Raw genomic sequence first — 19,654 nt, 5'->3', positions numbered from 1 at the left:
ACCTAGGTACGAAACTGCTGGATCATATGATAACTCTGTTTAAGTTTTCAAGGAACTGCCAAATTGTTTTCCAAAGCAGCTGCACCATTTTACAATCCCACAAGCAGTGTATGAGGGTTCCAATGTCTTCATATCCTCACCAACACTTTTCATTATCCATCTTTTTGATTAGTGCCATCCTAATGGGTGTGAAGTGATATCTCATGTGATTTTGATTTCCATTTCTCTGCTGGCTAATGATGTTGAGTACCTCTTCATGAATTATTGGCCATTTGTGTATCTTCTTTGGAAAAATGTCAATTCAGATCCGTTGCCCATTTTTAATTTGGGCTGTCTTTCTATTATTGAGTTATAAAAATTCTTGATATACTCTGGGTACTAGACCTTTATCAGCTATATGATTTTCAAATGTTTTCCCCATCCTGTGGGTTGTCTTTTCACTTCCTTAAGAGTGTCATTTGACATATAAGTTTTTAATTTTGATGAGGTCCAATTTATCAATTTTTCATTGGTTGCTTCATGCATTTGGTATCAAATCTAAAATACCACTGCCCATTCCAAGATCACAAAGATTTATGCATTTTCTTCTAAGAGATTTATAGTTTCAGCTTTTATGTTTAGGTCTTTAATCCATTTTGAGTTATTTTTTGTATACAGTATGAGGTAGGGGTCTAAATTGATTCTTCTGCATGTGGAAATCCAGTTGTACCAGCATCATTTGTGGAAGGCTATTCTCCTGCAGTGAATGGTCTTGCTACCTTTGTCAAAAATTTACCAGAGCTGTATAAGTTTCTCAACTCTCAGTTTTCTCCCATTGATCTATGACTATCCTCCATGTCTCTTTTTGACTATACCTACCTAGCACAGAACCTGAAATATGAAAGCACTCAATAAAGATTTGGTAGGTGAATAAATCCCTTGTCAATAATAAAATGATTAAAGTGTGAGTTGAGCAATACCTTAGGGAGCATTATCCTAACCTAGTATTTAAAAAGCAAGAAACTGAGGCCTAAGAGAGGTTACCTGACTAGCTCAAAGGCAGAGAACAAATTACCTAAGAGCCAGAGGCAGGATTGGAATTCAGCTTTCCTAACATCTGGTGCAGGGCTCTTTCCATAATATCATGCGGTTTCTCAACTAAACTGAATTGCCTTAACATCTGCCAATGTGTCTGCCTATGAGAACCAGCATGTATAGTAGAGACAGATAGGCACGTATCCTAATACTTAATCATAGGGGAACTCTTCATAAGTATAATTCACCAAAAAGCCTTACAATCAAAATGGGCCAGGAAATAATTAATATACCACTGAATGCAATGTTTCCCTCCAGACAACTGTCTTCTAACTTCACTTTCAGCTCAAGAACATAGCTAGTCATACTTTCAGTCCTTAGATTATTCTAAATAGAAGAAAACCATTTGTGCAACAGTAAAAATAATAAAGCGATCAGGCGCCTAGCTCCATTACCCTGCTCTCCTCACCATTTCCCACCATCATTGTGATGCTTCACTCACTACTAACTGTTGTAATGAATGCAGAAATAGAGCAATCATCATAAATTTAACTTTCCTCTACTATCCAGCAATTAGTCTGCCTCTTTCCAAAAACCAGAGAAATTTTACAGCAGCAGAACAGAAAAATAAAGGGAAACAAGCAACTACAGGAGAAGCCTTCTAAAAGATATATGGAGGATGTATGATTTAGAGGTAAAGGGAAAACACTAAGTGTTCAAACTTAATACTACATTTATGCATACAAGTAAGGGAAATGCTGTCCGTGCAAATGTTGTGTATACAATATGTTTGAGCAGATCATGAATTGTCCTGTAGTCAAGAATATATTCGGCCTTCAGTTTAAACTACCTCTTCTCAAAATCTTTCCGAGTCACCCAAGCACAATTAACTTGTCCTTCCATAGTGCACCCACTCTTCCTTCTACACGACTCCGTAACTGTAATGATTATAGCGTATTTTAATAGTTACCTCACAAGTTTGTCTCCCTTCTAAACTATCATCTCACTGAGGGCAGAAACCATGTGTTTTTAGTGTTGTGTTCAGTGTAGAATTTAGTATAGCCCTGGCACATAGCAAGCACTTTATAATTCTTTGTCGAATGAACATTTTCAAAATGTTTTGTAATACTGAACATACCTGTTCAAAAGTATCAATAACGAGAAATGTATTCATTCTTGCTGTGATAATTCCCAAATGTTATAGTTCACATATATACAGTTGTCATATTGTATATACACTTAGAGTATATGTACTTAGGAAGTATATGTCATACACTGCCTTACTCTAAGTACAAACTTCAAAGTTGGCCAATCTGCTAAAAACAAACAAATCTAACTCAATACGTTTAGAGCTGAATGTTGTAGTGTTGACCATCTCTGCTAATAAGGCAATTTTATACTCCTAGCCAAAAACACAATAAAAAGTTCGAGACTAATCAACCACAAGCAGCAGGATCTAAGTGGTGTCTTACGAAGGAGATGGGGAACCCTCTCTATAGAAACACGTAAAGGAATTCTTGAGGGCAAGATATTTTATGTTCACCAAAAAGAATTACAGATTAAACAAAAAAAATAAAATGACTGTCAAATACTGGTCTACTGGTAAATGTAAAAGCTTTGGAGTCTGAAAGTCCTGATTTTAAGATGTGCCTCCGATGTGACCTCTTTAGGAAGGTCACTTCACCTGTCTGTGACTCTTTCAGATCCTCTTTTGTTAAATGTGAATAAGAATGCCTATCTCACAAAGCTCCCTGTGAGGATCAAATGATATTGTATAAAGCACCTGGCACAGATGCTCAGACACTAGCATGTAACAGTGTTCGTTCCCTTCCTACCTGGCAACAGGTTGTCACTTAAGGAGCAGAGTCAGAAAACTCTCTTGGCTGAAAATATTTCTCCCAACAGATGTCAGTCAATGTTTCAAGTTTCACCATAAGGAAATTCTGTTTGGATTTTCAAAAGCCCCAATTAAATGTTAAAAAATCTGCCATTTAATGTATCTATTTGTCTTTCAAAGATAACCTGTCAAGGCCCTAAAGTACTGGGGGATTTATTTTGATAGAGATAAAACAGGGAAAGGCCTATGGAGGATAACTCCTAAATGAGGAGGTTGAAGGAAAAAGGAAAAAGCAGTGAAAGGGTCCTAGAGACAAACTTTTTCTACTTTATAATATTACAATCAGTCTCATCTAACTACATACCACTACATACACTCACAGAAAATCCATAAATTCATCAGTAAACCTGCATGCCAATTTAAGGTTATATTATTAAGAGGTGAAATTTCTGTTATGAAAACAAAAAAGATAAGTCCCAAACCACAATTTAATGATGTATTTTTGACCACTATTACCAAAGAAAAGATGTAGTCTAGGATAAACTATTTGCTCTATGTTCCTGCAAACTGTCAACTGTGTGCTCACAGTGTGAATTTTGATAAAATCGTAGTACAGATGGCATGATAGCTATGTCATATAAATTATTAATAAATTTACATAAAGAAAAAACTCAAAACCATTCCATTATCTTTACAGACCTGACCAAGACAATGTAATGTCCCAACTTACACTTCAAATTTATTCCTATTATTAAGGTGCAACCACTACCACTTTTTTTCCAAGTCCAGCCCAAATTCTCAGTCACTCACCCGCCCTCCATCTTATGAATCCTGTGCTTCCTCTCCGCCTGTGGGCTCCACCAAAGGGACTCTATAAAGTAAATGTGGAGAATTATTGCCAAAAGTGAAAGAATTAGAGATACTTAAAGTTCTAGAAAGGCTAATAAACCCTTGATTCATTAACTTAGAGAGGAGAAAGTAAATCCACAAGCTAGAGGATAGGAATATATTATACTCCAACTCTAAAATGTCAAAATATGTCTAAGATTCAAAATGTTTGAAACAGAACTTTTCAAAATCCAGCAAAACAAATTTAGTATTATTTGTGGATGAAGATATAAATGATACTTCTGCCTTCCTGGGCTCACAGAAAAACACCCTTATCAATGAAATCAGAGAAAAGAAAAATAAAGATTTGAATAAAAACAATTAAGAATTGCATTTTAAAGATCATATACATATAAAGAATATTAAAGGTTCTCTTTTCTTCTACTCTTAGCATTTTTATGCTACATCTATAAACCTAACATCTGCATCCATCTTCTCCTTGTCTCTTGATAGAGTGAAGAAAGTACCTCTAATCAGAATGCCTACAATCCTCCTCTTCTTTACATTTCCCTTCATAATTAATATGATCACATATCCTCCATCAATGAAGAGAAAAATCACTAATGCATCTCTAATTTTCCTCCATTACCCCATATACAAAATTTATGCCAAGTCAAAATAATGACAATGATGACAACAGGTTAAACACATCACTTTTTATGTTAGAGGCACAGTGCTAAATGCTTTCCATAAATTATTTAATTCTCAAAACCACTGTATAAGATAGTGCTATGGACTGTTTGTGCCCCCGCCACAAATTCATATGTTGAAAGCCTAACCCCCAACGTGATGGGGCCTTTGGGAAGAAATTAGGTTTAGATGGGGTCACAAGGGTGGGGCCCTCACGATGGCGTTAGTACCCTTATAAGAAGAGACATCCGAGAGCTTGTTGTGTCTCTTTCCACCATGTGAGAACACAACAAAAAGGTACTGCCTGCAAGCCAGGAATAAAGTCCTCACCAGAACCCAAAAATGCTGAAACCATGCTCTCAGACTTCACAGCCTCCAGAACTGTGAGAAATAACTTTCTGTCATTTAAGCTGCCCAGTCTATGATATTTTGTCATGGCAGCCCAAGCTGACTAATTCCCCATTTTACAAGTGAGAAAACTATGGCTTAAATAGGCTAAATAACTTCCCTACAGAGGATCCAGGCTACAGTGGTAGAGTCGGGATTTAAACCTGGCTTTTAACTAATACTGTTCCACTCATGTCTCTACAATATTGAGTTCCTAATAAGTAACCAACTATGTTATGTGCAAGAGATCAAAATAAAGTTGCCCTAAAAAACTCATACATCTAATCATATATTATAAACAAACATATGGACTGCCAAAGTATGAATTCCTCCAGGTTTGGTACCCAAGAAACGTTTATTGAAATAAACAGAAAAAACATCAAACAATAATACAATGTGTTGAGTGTTGTATGAGTAGGTCAAATAAAGTAACACAAAGGTTTCCAGAAGGAAGCAATTAATTCCAGGGGTGAATGAGACAACTATTATGAGATAGGTAGAGTATGAGAAAAGTCATAAGTAAATGAAAGGCAGTCAGAACAGGGTACAATTAATTACAATTGGAGGGAATTTATCAGGGATTACTAGTAGATGTTACATATAAGCTGTCTCTTCAAAGACGAATAGAATATCACTTTTGGAATAAGAGATCATTCTAGGTTGAATGGACTATATGGACAAAAACATGGAGTTTGAAAATGTAGCTGCCTGTTCGTTTTTGATCCCATATTCAACACTGTAGTTTACAGTATAAAATATCTGAACAGATGCCCCTGTCTCTCATAGCTTCCTTTTTCAAACCACTCTACAGAAAGTATAAAAGTAATCATCCTAAAACACAGATCGGATTGGCTCCTTGTTCAAAAACATTCGATAGTCCTACTCTGCCTACAAGATACTATTTAAATTCCTCAGACTAGAATGTTAGGTCTCTCACAATCTGTCCCTGTTTTTCCTTTCCTTCCCAATTCACCTTGAGTCATGACTCCCTACACTGAAGCTACACCGGATTATGTGCTGCTCTTTAACAGGTCCTGTTAAAATGTCTCCGTCTGGACCATGGCACATCTTCAAGACCCATGTAAAAGAACTTCTTCGGAAATATAACCTTGCTTATTGTCTCACTTATTACTCTCTGTCTTACGTTACATTCCTACATGGATGTCTCCATTAAAGACTACAAGCTCTTTGAGAGATGACCCATACCCTACACACAGAGTTATTAAAAAAAAAAAAAAATTGAAGCAAATCTTTGGGTCTATATGTCTAGGTACTATACAAGGAGCTGAACGTTAAAATGCAATATGATAAGAGCACTACTAGACAAATACACAGAGTATTACGACAATCACCCAACTCAGCCTGCAGAGGTGCAGAACAGCTTCCCACAGAACATGACAAACTGATTCTTAAAAGACGAATATGAAGAAGACATAGGTAAAACATACACAGGTATGAAACGGTGCCACGCGTGAGAAGAACTAGAAGAAATTCAATGTTGCTAGAATGTAAAATATGGAGCCAAAAGTGGCGAAGTATAAAGCTATAGAGACAAAAGGCTGCATACAGTGTGCTGAGAAACATTTTATGCTGTGGGCCAGTGGTTTAGAACTAGTAAAAAGCCCCAATTCGTACTGTGCCAAAACCAGGTGTAAGTTATACTGTAAGACGTTTAAAAAATTGAATTAAACAGGTGGTACTGATATTTTCAAGTCTCAAAAATCAAACAGATTAAAAAGGTATACAGTAAAGAGTCTTATCACACCTCTGTCATCTGCCCAGTTCATACCCAACTTCCTGGGGAAAAGTGTTAGTTTCTTCTTTTTCCTTCCAGAGTTCCTTATGCCAATAGAGCAAATAAAACTATATAATCTAGTTCCCCTCCTTTACACAAAAAGTGCTGTATAATATGTTCTGCACCTTACTCTTTTCCTTTTTACTTGCAATGATTTTTCCATGATTTTCCATATAAATACTATTCTTCCTATTCTTTTTCAACTGCATAATATTCCATTATACTGCTGTATCATTATTTACTTAACCTATCCACTATTAATGGACATTTGAGCTTTTGTTTCACTCTACTACAATATATTGTTTTGGTTGACATATATGAAGAAAATCTAGCCTTATGCAGATATGACTAGAAAAAGGGAGAAAAACGTCAATAAAGTTTTCAGATTATTGTGGATAATCTCCAAATCTTTTGCTATTACATACAATATTTGTATGAATAACCCTGTATATACATCATTACAAAATGTAAAAATATACCTGAAGGATACATTCCTGAGATGGGAATATACATTTGTAATTTTGATACATATTATCAAATTGTCCCCAGAGAAACAGAACCAGTATAGATTTCCCACCAGCAATGAATAAGCAGTGACACTGCCTGGTTCCTCAGAGGATCCTAGGGAAATCTACCTTTTAAAATCGTAATCAAGGAAGAAGAATCCAGAAGAAGCATGACATAAACAATCAAACAGGTCGAGAAAAAAACAGGAATTATGAGGTTCTGAAGTACAAGCAAGAAGACATGATTGGTCTCTAGTGTCAAATATTACCAGAGAGATCTAATAATTAAATAATAAACTAAACTATAAAACTTAAATAATTAAAGCAGTATGGTTAGTCACGCAAAAATAGAACAAATCAAGATAGAATAAAAACATACAGTAATGAAGAATAAAGGTAATTAAGAATAAAAGAAAGATAATACTATTCTCCACGAAAAGGAATCAGAGCTCCCTGGAGAAATGGTTGATTCTAGAGCTGGGAAACTATATGATGAGCCTGGAATATTTTATTGTGTCAGAAAGTCTTCACAAATTGATGGGAACATGTCAAAAGAATATAGAGCTAGCTTTTCAGGGCTTACATGAGCCAAATCTAGGATAATTTGAGCATTTCAGAATTAATAATGATGGGAAAAGACTATAATCCATTGAATAAAATAGGATTCATGAAGGAGAACCTTTTTTTGTAGTGAAAAGTCAATTAAAATTAAAAAGGAACAACTAAATTAGAAAATCACCATGAATAACAAACAGCTGACTCAAACAAGAACCATAATTGCATGCTGAAACTCGTGGGCCAAAGTTTGAGGAGTAACCAGATATTTATATGGTCACAAAGTATCACACCACAGGACTTCCCTGGTGGCACAGTGGTTAAGAATCCACCTGCCAATGCAGGGGACACAGGTTCAAGCCCTGGTCCGGGAAGATCCCACATGCTGCGGAGCAACTAAGCCCATGTGCCACAACTACTGAGCCTGCACCCTAGAGGCCACGAGCCACAACTGCTGAGCCTGCACGCCTAGAGCCCGTGCTCCGCAACAAGAGAAGCCACCGCAATGAGAAACTGCACACCTCAATGAAGAGTAGGCCCGGTTCGCCTCAACTAGAGAAAGCCTGCCCACAGCAATGAAGAGCCAGCGCAGCCAAAAATAATTAATCAATAAAAAAAAAAAAAATCACACCACAAGATTCTTATTAATTACAGAGGGAATAATAATAACCTTACAATGGAGAAGAATCTTGGTAGACACCATTGTAACCAGTGATCAAAGTTAACATCACCAGGATTGGGACAAAGCAGTATCATGTGCTTCCTGATTAAAGTAGACTAAAGAGACATGACAACTGATGTATCAGTTGCATGACCAGACATCATGATGTCACATAATGATTCTTGCATGATGATCCAGGATTTTTTTGGAGAGGGAGGGCTATAAAGGTTATTATTGACAATATCTGGATAACAGCATTGTATCAATGTTCATTTCTTAATTTTGATAACTATACTTCAATTATGTAAGATAACGTCCTAGTTTTAGGAAACACACACTTAAGTACATAAAGGTAAAAGGGTCATCATGTCTCAAACGGTTCAGAACATAAATCTATGTATTTGAACCTAAGTATCTTTAAATATATTTAAAATATTTCTATATAAATATATTTTAAATACCATATATTGATGGGGAAGGAGGAACAAAGCACTGAGACAGAGAGGAAATGACAGGGAGGATAAGGAGAGAAAAAAGAAAGACAATGCAAATGTGGAAAATGTTAACCTTTGAGGAATGAGCATATGGACTTCTCTGTATATCCGCCTCTGTCAAATGCCTGTTCATATTCTTTGTCCATTTTTCTATTTATCTTAATGTTTTATGGACACACACTACAATAAAAATGTTAATCCTTATTTTTTTCCCCAATATGTGATGGCTTTTGTTACAGAGAAGATTTAGTTTTTACAAAATCAAAACTTTAAAAATTCTTAATGCTACAATAATGATGATGTTTGGGTGATGTGGTTATGGATGCTTTATTTGTTTTAAGTTTTTTTAACTTATCTATATTTCACAAATCTTTACTAAGCACTTATTAATTTTTTAATGAAAAAAGGGTTATACTTTTATATTCCTTAAGCAAAATCCCAGCAGAACTCTTCATAGAATCTGATTCTAAAAATCAAATGGATTTATTTAACAATTTCTCTCTTAATAACCTTTGGAGACAAGAAGAGCTAAGCCAGTAGGGAAGAAGAGTAAAAAGAGTTTGAGAGAGATCAGTACTTGTTGTAAAGTGGTATTGGTGCAGGAATAAAAAAGCAGGCTAAAAGAGAGTACAGAGAGCCCAGAAGCAAACCCACATATAAAAAGAACAATATGATGGATTACTCAACAAATGAGATTGAGGCAATTATTATACTTTTAGAAGAATAATAAGATTAGATCCCCTTCTTAACACACCCGCTCACACACACACACACAAAACATAACATCCTCAAGGTGGAATAAAGAAGAACTAAATGTGAAATAACTTTCTTAGGAATCTTATTAAAAAATGTAAGACACTCTGGCAGTGAGGCTCCAAGACAGCCTTCAATGATCCTCTCACATTGGTATTCCAGTCCCAGGATGGTCTCCTCCCACAATGAACAGGCTGAGTGACAGTCTGTGACTTCAAAGCCTAGATCATAAAAGACATTAGTTTCCACTGTGATCTCCTGGCTCACTCATTCAGGGGAAGTCAGCCTCCAAATTATGATAACACTCAAGAGGCCCTAGTAAAGGATCACATCAAGAGGAACTGAGGCCTCCCACCAACAGCCTACACCAACTCACTGGCCATTTGAGTAGGCTATCTTTAAAAGCAAGTCCTCCAGCCCTAATTAAACCTTCAGATGACTGAAGCCCTGACTGACATGTTGACTGCAACCTCATAAGAGACCAAAATCATAACCACACAAACACCCTGCTCCCAGAAATGAAAAGAAATAATAAATATTTATTGTTTCTTTTAACCAAATAGGTTTTGCTGGTAATTTGTTATGCAGCAATAGACAATAAATAAAAAGACTGTTATAACCTCAATGTAGGAAAGGAAGTTCTTAAAAATAATACCAGAAGCAAAATTATAAAGGAAAAGATTGACAAATGTATCTATATTGAAAATGAAAGGTTTTGGTACAAAACAGTTAGTACTCATACAACTAAAAGGACAAGCCACAAACTAAAAGAAAATATTTATAATTCAAATAACAAATAATGAATATCAATTCCTGAAAAATTCCTACAAATCAACAAGGACAAACCATCTAATACAAAAAAGGGGGTGGGGCAGAGAATAGAAAATGCAATTTATGAAAGAAATTACGTAGCAACAAACATATGAAAAGAACTAGAAACCCCATTAATAACCAGAGAAATTCAAATTTAAAACACCAAAATACCATTTCTCACACATCAGAATGACAAAAATTATGTCTGACAAGAAGAAAAGTCTCAAAAACTGCTGGTGGAAGTAAACTGTTAACAACCACTTCAAAAAACAATATACAAAATCTAGTAAAGGTGAAGGCAGAGCATACCCTATGACCTAGCAATTTTCTATTTGCAATAAAAATTTCATATATACATGGGGAACGTACAAAAACATTTGTTGCAGCACTGCTTGTAATAGGTTAAAAACTGGCAACCACTTAAAGCTCTTCAACAGAACAGTTTTAAAAAGTGTGGTTTATTCATGCAAAACCACGCAGTAGTGAAAATGAAAAAATCAGAACTTCGTGTATCAATATAAATACACCTTAAAAACACAACACTAAAAAAAGGTTTATAGAGGCTATCAGTTGATTTTTCAGCAGAAACTGCGGGCAGAAGAGAATGGCACAATATATTTAGAGTGATGAAAGGGAAAAACCTACAACCAAGAATGCTCTACTCAGCAAGGCTCTCATTCAGATTTGATGAAGAAATCAAAACCTTTACAGACAAGCAAAAGCTAAAAGAATTCAGCACCACCAAACCAGCTTTACAGCAAATGTTAAAGGAACTTCTCTACACGAAAAAGAAAAGGCCACAACTAGGAATAAGAAAATTACGAAATAAAAAACATCACCAGTAAACGGAAACATACAATAAAGGTAGGAAATCATGAACACACACAAAGCTAGTAGGGAGGTTAAAAGACAAAAGTAGTAAAATCATCTCTATCCACAATAAGGGATACACAGAACAATTAGATGTAAAATACAATGTCAAAAACAGAAACTGTGAAGGGAAGAGAGTACAAATGTAAGGTTGTTAAAATGTATTCAAAAGTGAGAGATCAGTAACTTAAAACAACCAAGTATATATATAGAGTGCCATACGAAAACCTCATGGTAACCACAAACAAAAAACCTGTAACAGATATACACACAAAAAAGAAAAGGGAATCCAAACATAACACTAAATAAAGATACTCATCAAATCACAAGAGAACAAAAGAAAAAGGGGGGGGAGACCTACCAAAAGAAATTCAAAACAATTTAAAAAATGGCAATAAGAATATACATACTGATAATTACTTTAAGTGTAAATGAACGAACTAAATGCTCCAGCCAGAAGTCTTGGACTGACTGAATGGATATAAAAACAAGACCCACATATATGCTGCCTACAAAAGACTCACTTCAGATCTAGAGACACATAGAGACTGAAAGTGAGGGGATGGAGAAAGGTATTCCAGGCAAATGGAAATCAAAAGAAAGCTGGAGTAGCAATACTCATATCAGACAAAATAGACTTTAAAACAAAGACTTTTACAAGAGACAAAGATGGACACTCATCCATCTATGACCAAGGGATCAATCCAAGAAGAAGATATAACAATTATAAAATACATGCACCCAGCATAGGAGCATCTCAATATATAAAGAAAACGTTAACAGACATAAAAGGAGAAATCGACAGTAATACAATAATAGTAGGGGACTTTAACGCCCCACTTAACATCAATTGACAGATCATCCAGACAGAAAATCAAGGAAACACCAACCTTAAATAACACATTAGACCAAATGTACTTAATTGATTTATATAGAGAGCATTCCACCTGAAAGCAGCAGAATACACATTCTTTTCAAGTGAACATGGAACATTCTCCAGGACAGATCACATGCTAGACCACAAAACAAGTCTTGGTGAATTTAAGGAAATTGAAATCATATCAAGCATCTTTCCTGACCACCAGGCTCTAAGACTAGAAATCAACTACAAGAAAAAAACTGCAAAAAAAACACAAACATGTGGAGGCTAAACAATATGTTACGAAACAACCAATGGATCAGTGCAGAAATCAAAGAGGAAATCAAAAAATACCTAGAGACAAATGAAAACACAACAATGGGACATGGCAAAAGCAATTCTAAGAAGGAAGTTTATAGCAATACAAGCTTACCTCAGGAAACAAGAAAAATATCAAATAAACAACCTAACCTAAAGCAAATACAGAAAAAAAACAAAACCCAAAGTTAGTAGAAGGAAAAAAATCATAAAGATCAGAGCAGAAATAAATGAAATAGAAACTAAAAAAACAACAGAAAAGATCAATGAAACCAAAAGCTGGTTCTGTGAAAAGGTAAACAAAATTGACAAAACTTTAACCAGAGTCATCAAGAAAAAAAGAGACAGGGCCCAAATCAATCAAAATAGAAATGAAAAAGGAGAAGTTACAAATGACACCATAGAAATACAGAAATACATCATAAGAGACTACTCCAAGCAACTATACACCAATAAAATGGACAACCTAGAAGAAATGGACAAATTCTTAGCAAGGTACAGTCTCCCAAGACTGAATCAGTAAGGAAAAGAAAATATGAACAGACCAATTAACAGTAATGCAGGAATAGGGCAAGATGGCAGAAGAGTAAGACGGGGAGATCACCTTCCTTCCCACAGATACATTAGAAATACATCTACACGTGGAACTGCTCCTACAGAACACCCACTGAACGCTGGCAGAAGACGTCAGACCTCCCAAAAGGCAAGAAACTCCCCACGTACTTGGGTAGGGCAAAAGAAAAAAGAAATAACAGAGACAAAAGAATAGGGACGGGACCTGCACCAGTGGGAGGGAGCCGTGAAGGAGGAAAGGTTTCCACACACTAGGAAGCCCCTTCGCGGGCGGAGACTGCAGGTGGCAGAGGGGGAAGCTTCGGAGCCACGGAGGAGAGTGCAGCCACAGGGGTGCGGAGGGCAAAGCGGAGAGATTCCCGCACAGAGGATCAGTGCCAAGCAGCACTCACAAGCCCGAGAGGCTTATCTACTCACCCACCGGGGCGGGCAGGGGCTGAGAGCTGAGGCTCGGCTTCGGTCGGATTGCAGGGAGAGGACTGGAGTTGGTGGCGTGAACACAGCCTGAAGGGGTTAGCGCACCACAGCGAGCCGGGAGGGAGTCCGGGAAAAAGTCTGCAGCTGCCGAAGAGGCAAGAGACTTTTTCTTCCCTCTTTGTTTCCTGGTGCGTGAGGAGAGGGGATTCAGAGCGACGCCTAAACGAACTCCAGAAACGGGCGCGAGCCGCAGCTATCAGCGCGGACCCCACGGCAACGGGGCACAGAGGGAAAAGCGGAGAGATTCCAGCACAGAGGATCGGTGCCAACCAGCACTCACCAGCCTGAGAGGCTTGTCTGCTCACCCGCCGGGGCGGGCGGGGACTGGGAGCTGAGGCTTGGGCTTCGGTCGGATCGCAGGGAGAGGACTGGGGTTGGCAGCGTGAACACAGCCTGAAGGGGTTAGCGCACCACAGCTAGCCAGGAGGGAGTCCGGGAAAAAGTCTGCAGCTGCCGAAGAGGCAAGAGACTTTTTCTTGCCTCTTTGTTTCCCGGTGCGCGAGGAGAGGGGATTCAGAGCGCCGCCTAAATGAACTCCAGAGACGGGCGCGAGCCGCAGCTATCAGCGCGGACCCCAGAAACGGGCATGAGACACTAAGGCTGCTGCTGCCGCCACCAAAAAGCCTGTGTGTGAGCACAGGTCACTCTCCACACCGCCCCTCCCGGGAGCCGGTGCAGCCCACCACGGCCAGGCTCCCGTGATCCAGGGACAACTTCCCCAGGAGAACGCACGGCACGCCTCAGGCTGTTGCAACGTCACACCGGCCTCCGCCACCGCAGGCTCGCCCCGCATCCGTATCCTTCCCTGCCCCCCGCCCGAGTGAGCCAGAGCCCCCAAAGCAGCTGCTCCTTTAAAGCCCGTTCTGTCTGGGCGGGGAAGAGACGCCCTCAGGAGACCTACACGCAGAGGCGGGTCCAAATCCAAAGCAGAACCCTGGGAGCTGTGCGAACAAAGAAGAGAAAGGGAAATCTCTCCCAGCAGCCTCAGAAGCAGCGGATTAAAACTCCACAAACAACTTGATGTGCCTGCATCTGTTGAATACCTGAATACACAATGAATCATCCCAAATTCAGGAGATGGACGTTGGGAGCAGGATATATTAATTTTTCCCCTTTCTTTTTTTGTGAGTGTATATGTGTATGCTTCTGGGTGAGATTTCGTCTGTATAGCTTTGCTTTATATTAGCTTTATTTTACTTCATAATATTTTATCCTCTTTCTTTCTTTCTTTCTATTTTTTCTCCCTTTTACTCTGAGACGTGTGGATGAAAGGCTCTTGGTGCTCCAGCCAGGCATCAGGGCTGTGCCTCTGAGGTGGGAGAGCCAACTTCAGGACACTGGTCCACAAGAGACCTCCAAGCTCCACATAATACCAAACGATGAAAATCTCCCAGAGATCTCCATCTCAACACCAAGACCCAGCTTCACTCAACGACCAGCAAGCTACAGTGCTGGACACCCTATGCCAAACAACTAGCAAGACAGGAACACAGCCCCATCCATTAGCAGAGAGGCTGCCTAAAATCATAATAAGGCCACAGACACCCCAAAACACACCACCAGACGTGGACATGCCCACCAGAAAGACAAGATCCAGCCTCATCCACCAGAACACACGCACTAGTTCCCTCGACCAGGAAGCCTACACAACCCACTGAACCAACCTTAGCCACTGGGGACAGATACCAAAAACAACGGGAACTACGAACCTGCAGCCTGTGAAAAGGAGACCCCAAACACAGTAAGATAAGCAAAATGAAAAGACAGAAAAACACACAGCAGATGAAGTAGCAGGGTCAAAACACACCAGACCTAACAACTGAAGAGGAAATAGGCAGTCTACCTGAAAAAGAATTCAGAATAATGATAGTAAGGATGATCCAAAATCTTGGAAATAGAATAGACAAAATGCAAGAAACATTTAACAAGGACGTAGAAGAACTAAAGAGGAACCAAGCAATGATGAAAAACACAATAAATGAAATTAAAAATACTCTAGATGGGATCAATAGTAGAATAACTGAGGCAGAAGAAAGGATAAGTGACCTGGAAGATAAAATAGTGGAAATAACTACTGCAGAGAGGAATGAAGAAAAAAGAATGAAAAGAATTGAGGACAGTCTCAGAGACCTCTGGGACAACATTAAACGCACCAACAATTATAGGGGTCCCAGAAGAAGAAGAGAAAAAGAAAGGGACTGAGAAAATATTTGAAGAAATTATAGTTGAAAACTTCCCTAATATGGGGAAGGAAATAGTTAATCAAGTCCTGGAAGCACGGAGAGTCCCATACAGGATAAATCCAAGAAGAAACACACGAAGACACATATTAATCGAACTGTCAAAAATTAAATATAAAGAAAACATATGAAAAGCAGCAAGGGAAAAACAACAAATAACACACAAGGGAATCCCCATAAGGTTAACAGCTGATCTTTCAGCAGAAACTCTGCAAGCCAGAAGGGAATGGCAGAACATATTTAAAGTGATGAAGAAAAAAAAGCTACAACCAAGATTACTCTACCCAGCAAGGATCTCATTCAGATTTGATGGAGAAATCAAAACCTTTACAGACAAGCAAAAGCTGAGAGAGTTCAGCACCACCAAACCAGCTCTACAACAAATGCTAAAGGAACTTCTCTAGGCAAGAAACACAAGAGAAGGAAAACACCCACAATAACAAACTCAAAACATTTAAGAAAATGGGAATAGAAACATACATATCGATAATTACCTTAAATGTAAATGGATTAAATGCTCCCACCAAAAGACACAGACTGGCTGAATGGATACAAAAACAAGACCCGTATATATGCTGTCTAAAAGAGACCCACTTCAGACCTAGGGACACATACAGACTGAAAGTGAGGGGATGGAAAAAGATATTCCATGCAAATGGAAATCAAAAGAAAGCTGGAGTAGCAATTCTCATATCAGACAAAATAGACTTTAAAATAAAGACTATTACAAGAGACAAAGAAGGACACTATATAATGATCAAGGGATCGATCCAAGAGGAAGGTATAACAGTTGTAAATATTTATGCACCCAACATAGGAGCACCTCAATACATAAGGCAAATACTAACAACCATAAAAGGGGAAATCGACAGTAACACAATCATAGTAGGGGACTTTAACACCCCACTTTCACCAATGGACAGATCATCCAAAATGAAAATAAATAAGGAAACACAAGCTTTAAATGATACATTAAACAAGATGGACTTAATAGATATTTATAGGACATTCCAACCAAAAACAACAGAATACACATTTTTCTCAAGCGCTCATGGAACATTCTCCAGGATAGATCATATCTTGGGTCACAAATCAAGCCTTGGTAAATTTAAGAAAATTGAAATCGTATCAAGTATCTTTTCCGACCACGACGCTATGAGACTAGACATCAATTACAGGAAAAGATCTGTAAACAATACAAACACATGGAGGCTACACAATACACTACTTAATACAAAGTGATCACTGAAGAAATCAAAGGGGAAATCAAAAAATACCTAGAAACAAATGACAATGGAGACACAACGACCCAAAACCTATGGGATGCAGCAAAAGCAGTGCTAAGAGGGAAGTTTATAGCAATACAAGCCTACCTCAAGAAACAGGAAACATCTCGAATAAACAACCTAACCTTGCACCTAAAGCAATTAGAGAAAGAAGAACAAAAAAACCCCAAAGTTAGCAGAAGGAAAGAAATCATAAAGATCAGGTCAGAAATAAATGAAAAAGAAATGAAGGAAACAATAGCAAAGATCAATAAAACTAAAAGCTGGTTCTTTGAGAAGATAAACAAAATTGATAAACCATTAGCCAGACTCATCAAGAAAAAAAGGGAGAAGACTCAAATCAATAGAATTAGAAATGAAAAAGGAGAAGTAACCACTGACACTGCAGAAATACAAACGATCATGAGAGATTACTACAAGCAACTCTATGCCAATAAAATGGACAACCTGGAAGAAATGGACAAATTCTTAGAAATGCACAACCTGCCGAGACTGAACCAGGAAGAAATAGAAAATATGAACAGACCAATCACAAGCACTGAAATTGAAACCGTGATTAAAAATCTTCCAACAAACAAAAGCCCAGGACCAGATGGTTTCACAGGCCAATTCTATCAAACATTTAGAGAAGAGCTAACACCTATCCTTCTCAAACTCTTCCAAAATATTGCAGAGGGAGGAACACTCCCCAACTCATTCTACGAGGCCACCATCACCCTGATACCAAAACCAGACAAAGATGTCACAAAGAAAGAAAACTACAGGCCAATATCACTGATGAACATAGATGCAAAAATCCTCAACAAAATACTAGCAAACAGAATCCAACAGCACATTAAAAGGATCATACACCATGATCAAGTGGGGTTTATTCCAGGAATGCAAGGATTCTTCAATATACGCAAATCAATCAACGTGATACACCATATTAACAAATTGAAGGAGAAAAACCATATGATCATCTCAATAGATGCAGAGAAAGCTTTCGACAAAATTCAACACCCATTTATGATAAAAGCCCTGCAGAAAGTAGGCATAGAGGGAACTTTCCTCAACATAATAAAGGCGATACATGACAAACCCTCAGCCAACACTGTCCTTGATGGTGAAAAACTGAAACCATTTCCACTAAGATCAGGAACAAGACAAGGTTGCCCACTCTCACCACTATTATTCAACATAGTGTTGGAAGTGTTAGCCACAGCAATCAGAGAAGACAAAGAATTAAAAGGAATCCAAATCGGAAAAGAAGAAGTAAAGCTGTCACTGTTTGCAGATGACATGATACTATACAGAGAATCCTAAAGATGCTACCAGAAAACTATGAGAGCTAAGCAATGAATTTGGTAAAGTAGCAGGAGCAAAATTAATGCACAGAAATCTCTTGCATTTCTATACGCTAATGATGAAAAATCTGAAAGTGAAATTAAGAAAACACTCCCATTTACCATTGCAACAAAAAGAATAAAATATCTAGGAATAAACCTACCTAAGGAGGCAAAAGACCTGTATGCAGAAAATTATAAGACACTGATGAAAGAAATTAAAGATGATACAAACAGATGGAGAGATATACCATGTTCTCGGATTGGAAGAATCAACATTGTGAAAATGACTGTACTACCCAAAGCAATCTACAGATTCAGTACAATCCCTATCAAACTATGAATGGCATTTTTCACAGAACTAGTACAAAACATTTCACAATTTGTATGGAAACACAAAAGACCCCGAATAGCCAAAGCAATCTTGAGAACGAAAAATGGAGCTGGAGGAATCAGGCTCCCTGACTTCAGACTATATTACAAAGCTACAGTAATCAAGACAGTTTGGTACTGGCACAAAAACAGAAATATAGATTAATGGAACAGGATAGAAAGTCCAGAGATAAACCCACGCACATATGGTCACCTTATCTTTGATAAAGGAGGCAAGCATATACAGTGGAGAAAAGACAGCCTCTTCAATAAGTGGTGCTGGGAAAACTGGACAGGTACATGTAAAAGTATGAAATTAGAACACTCCCTGACACCATACACAAAAATAAACTGAAAATGGATTAAAGACCTAAGTGTAAGGCCAGACACTATCAAACTCTTAGAGGAAAACATAGGCAGAACACTCTATGCCATAAATCACAGCAAGATCCTTTTTGACCCAGCTCCTAGAGAAATGGAAATAAAAACACAAATAAACAAATGGGACCTAATGAAACTTAAAAGCTTTTGCACAGCAAAGGAAACCATAAACAAGACCAAAAGACAACCCTCAGAATGGGAGAAAATATTTGCAAATGAAGCAACTGACAAAGGATTAATCTCCAAGATTTACAAGCAGCTCATGCAGCTCAACAACAAAAAAACAAACAACCCAATACAAAAATGGGCAGAAGACCTAAACAGACATTTCTCCAAAGAAGATATACAGATTGCCAACAGACACATGAAAGAATGCTCAGCATCATTAATCATTAGAGAAATGCAAATCAAAACTACAATGAGATATCATCTCACACCGGTCAGAATGGCCATCATCAAAAAATCTAGAAACAATGCTGGAGAGGGTGTGTAGAAAAGGGAACACTCTTGCACTGTTGGTGGGAATGTAAATTGATACAGCCACTATGGATAACAGTATGGAGGTTCCTTAAAAAACTACAAATAGAACTACCATACGACCCAGCAATCCCACTACTGGG

At 38.0% G+C, this 19,654-nt stretch overlaps 1 protein-coding gene across 3 annotated transcripts in view; it reads right to left on the bottom strand.

Annotated features, from left to right (window-relative positions):
- The window catches only part of AKT3 (AKT serine/threonine kinase 3), a 392,608-nt gene that overhangs the window by 301,730 nt on the left and 71,224 nt on the right, over positions 1-19,654 (bottom strand). For 2 of the 3 annotated variants that reach the window (XM_057550151.1, XM_057550143.1), the window contains exon 2: positions 3,662-3,722. The exons of the other annotated variant lie outside the window; for it this stretch is intronic. Coding sequence is in view for 1 of the 2 variants with exons in the window: in XM_057550143.1 (XP_057406126.1) it covers positions 3,662-3,722 (61 nt within the window). In the remaining variant the exon portion in view is untranslated. The remainder of the gene's footprint in view (positions 1-3,661; positions 3,723-19,654) is intronic. 3 annotated transcript variants of the gene reach the window in all.

This window comes from Balaenoptera acutorostrata, chromosome 1 (genome assembly GCF_949987535.1).
Source record: "Balaenoptera acutorostrata chromosome 1, mBalAcu1.1, whole genome shotgun sequence".
NCBI classification, from domain to species: domain Eukaryota; kingdom Metazoa; phylum Chordata; class Mammalia; order Artiodactyla; family Balaenopteridae; genus Balaenoptera; species Balaenoptera acutorostrata.
Note: the sequence above shows the minus strand (reverse complement) of the source record. Positions and strands in the feature narration are given on the sequence as shown.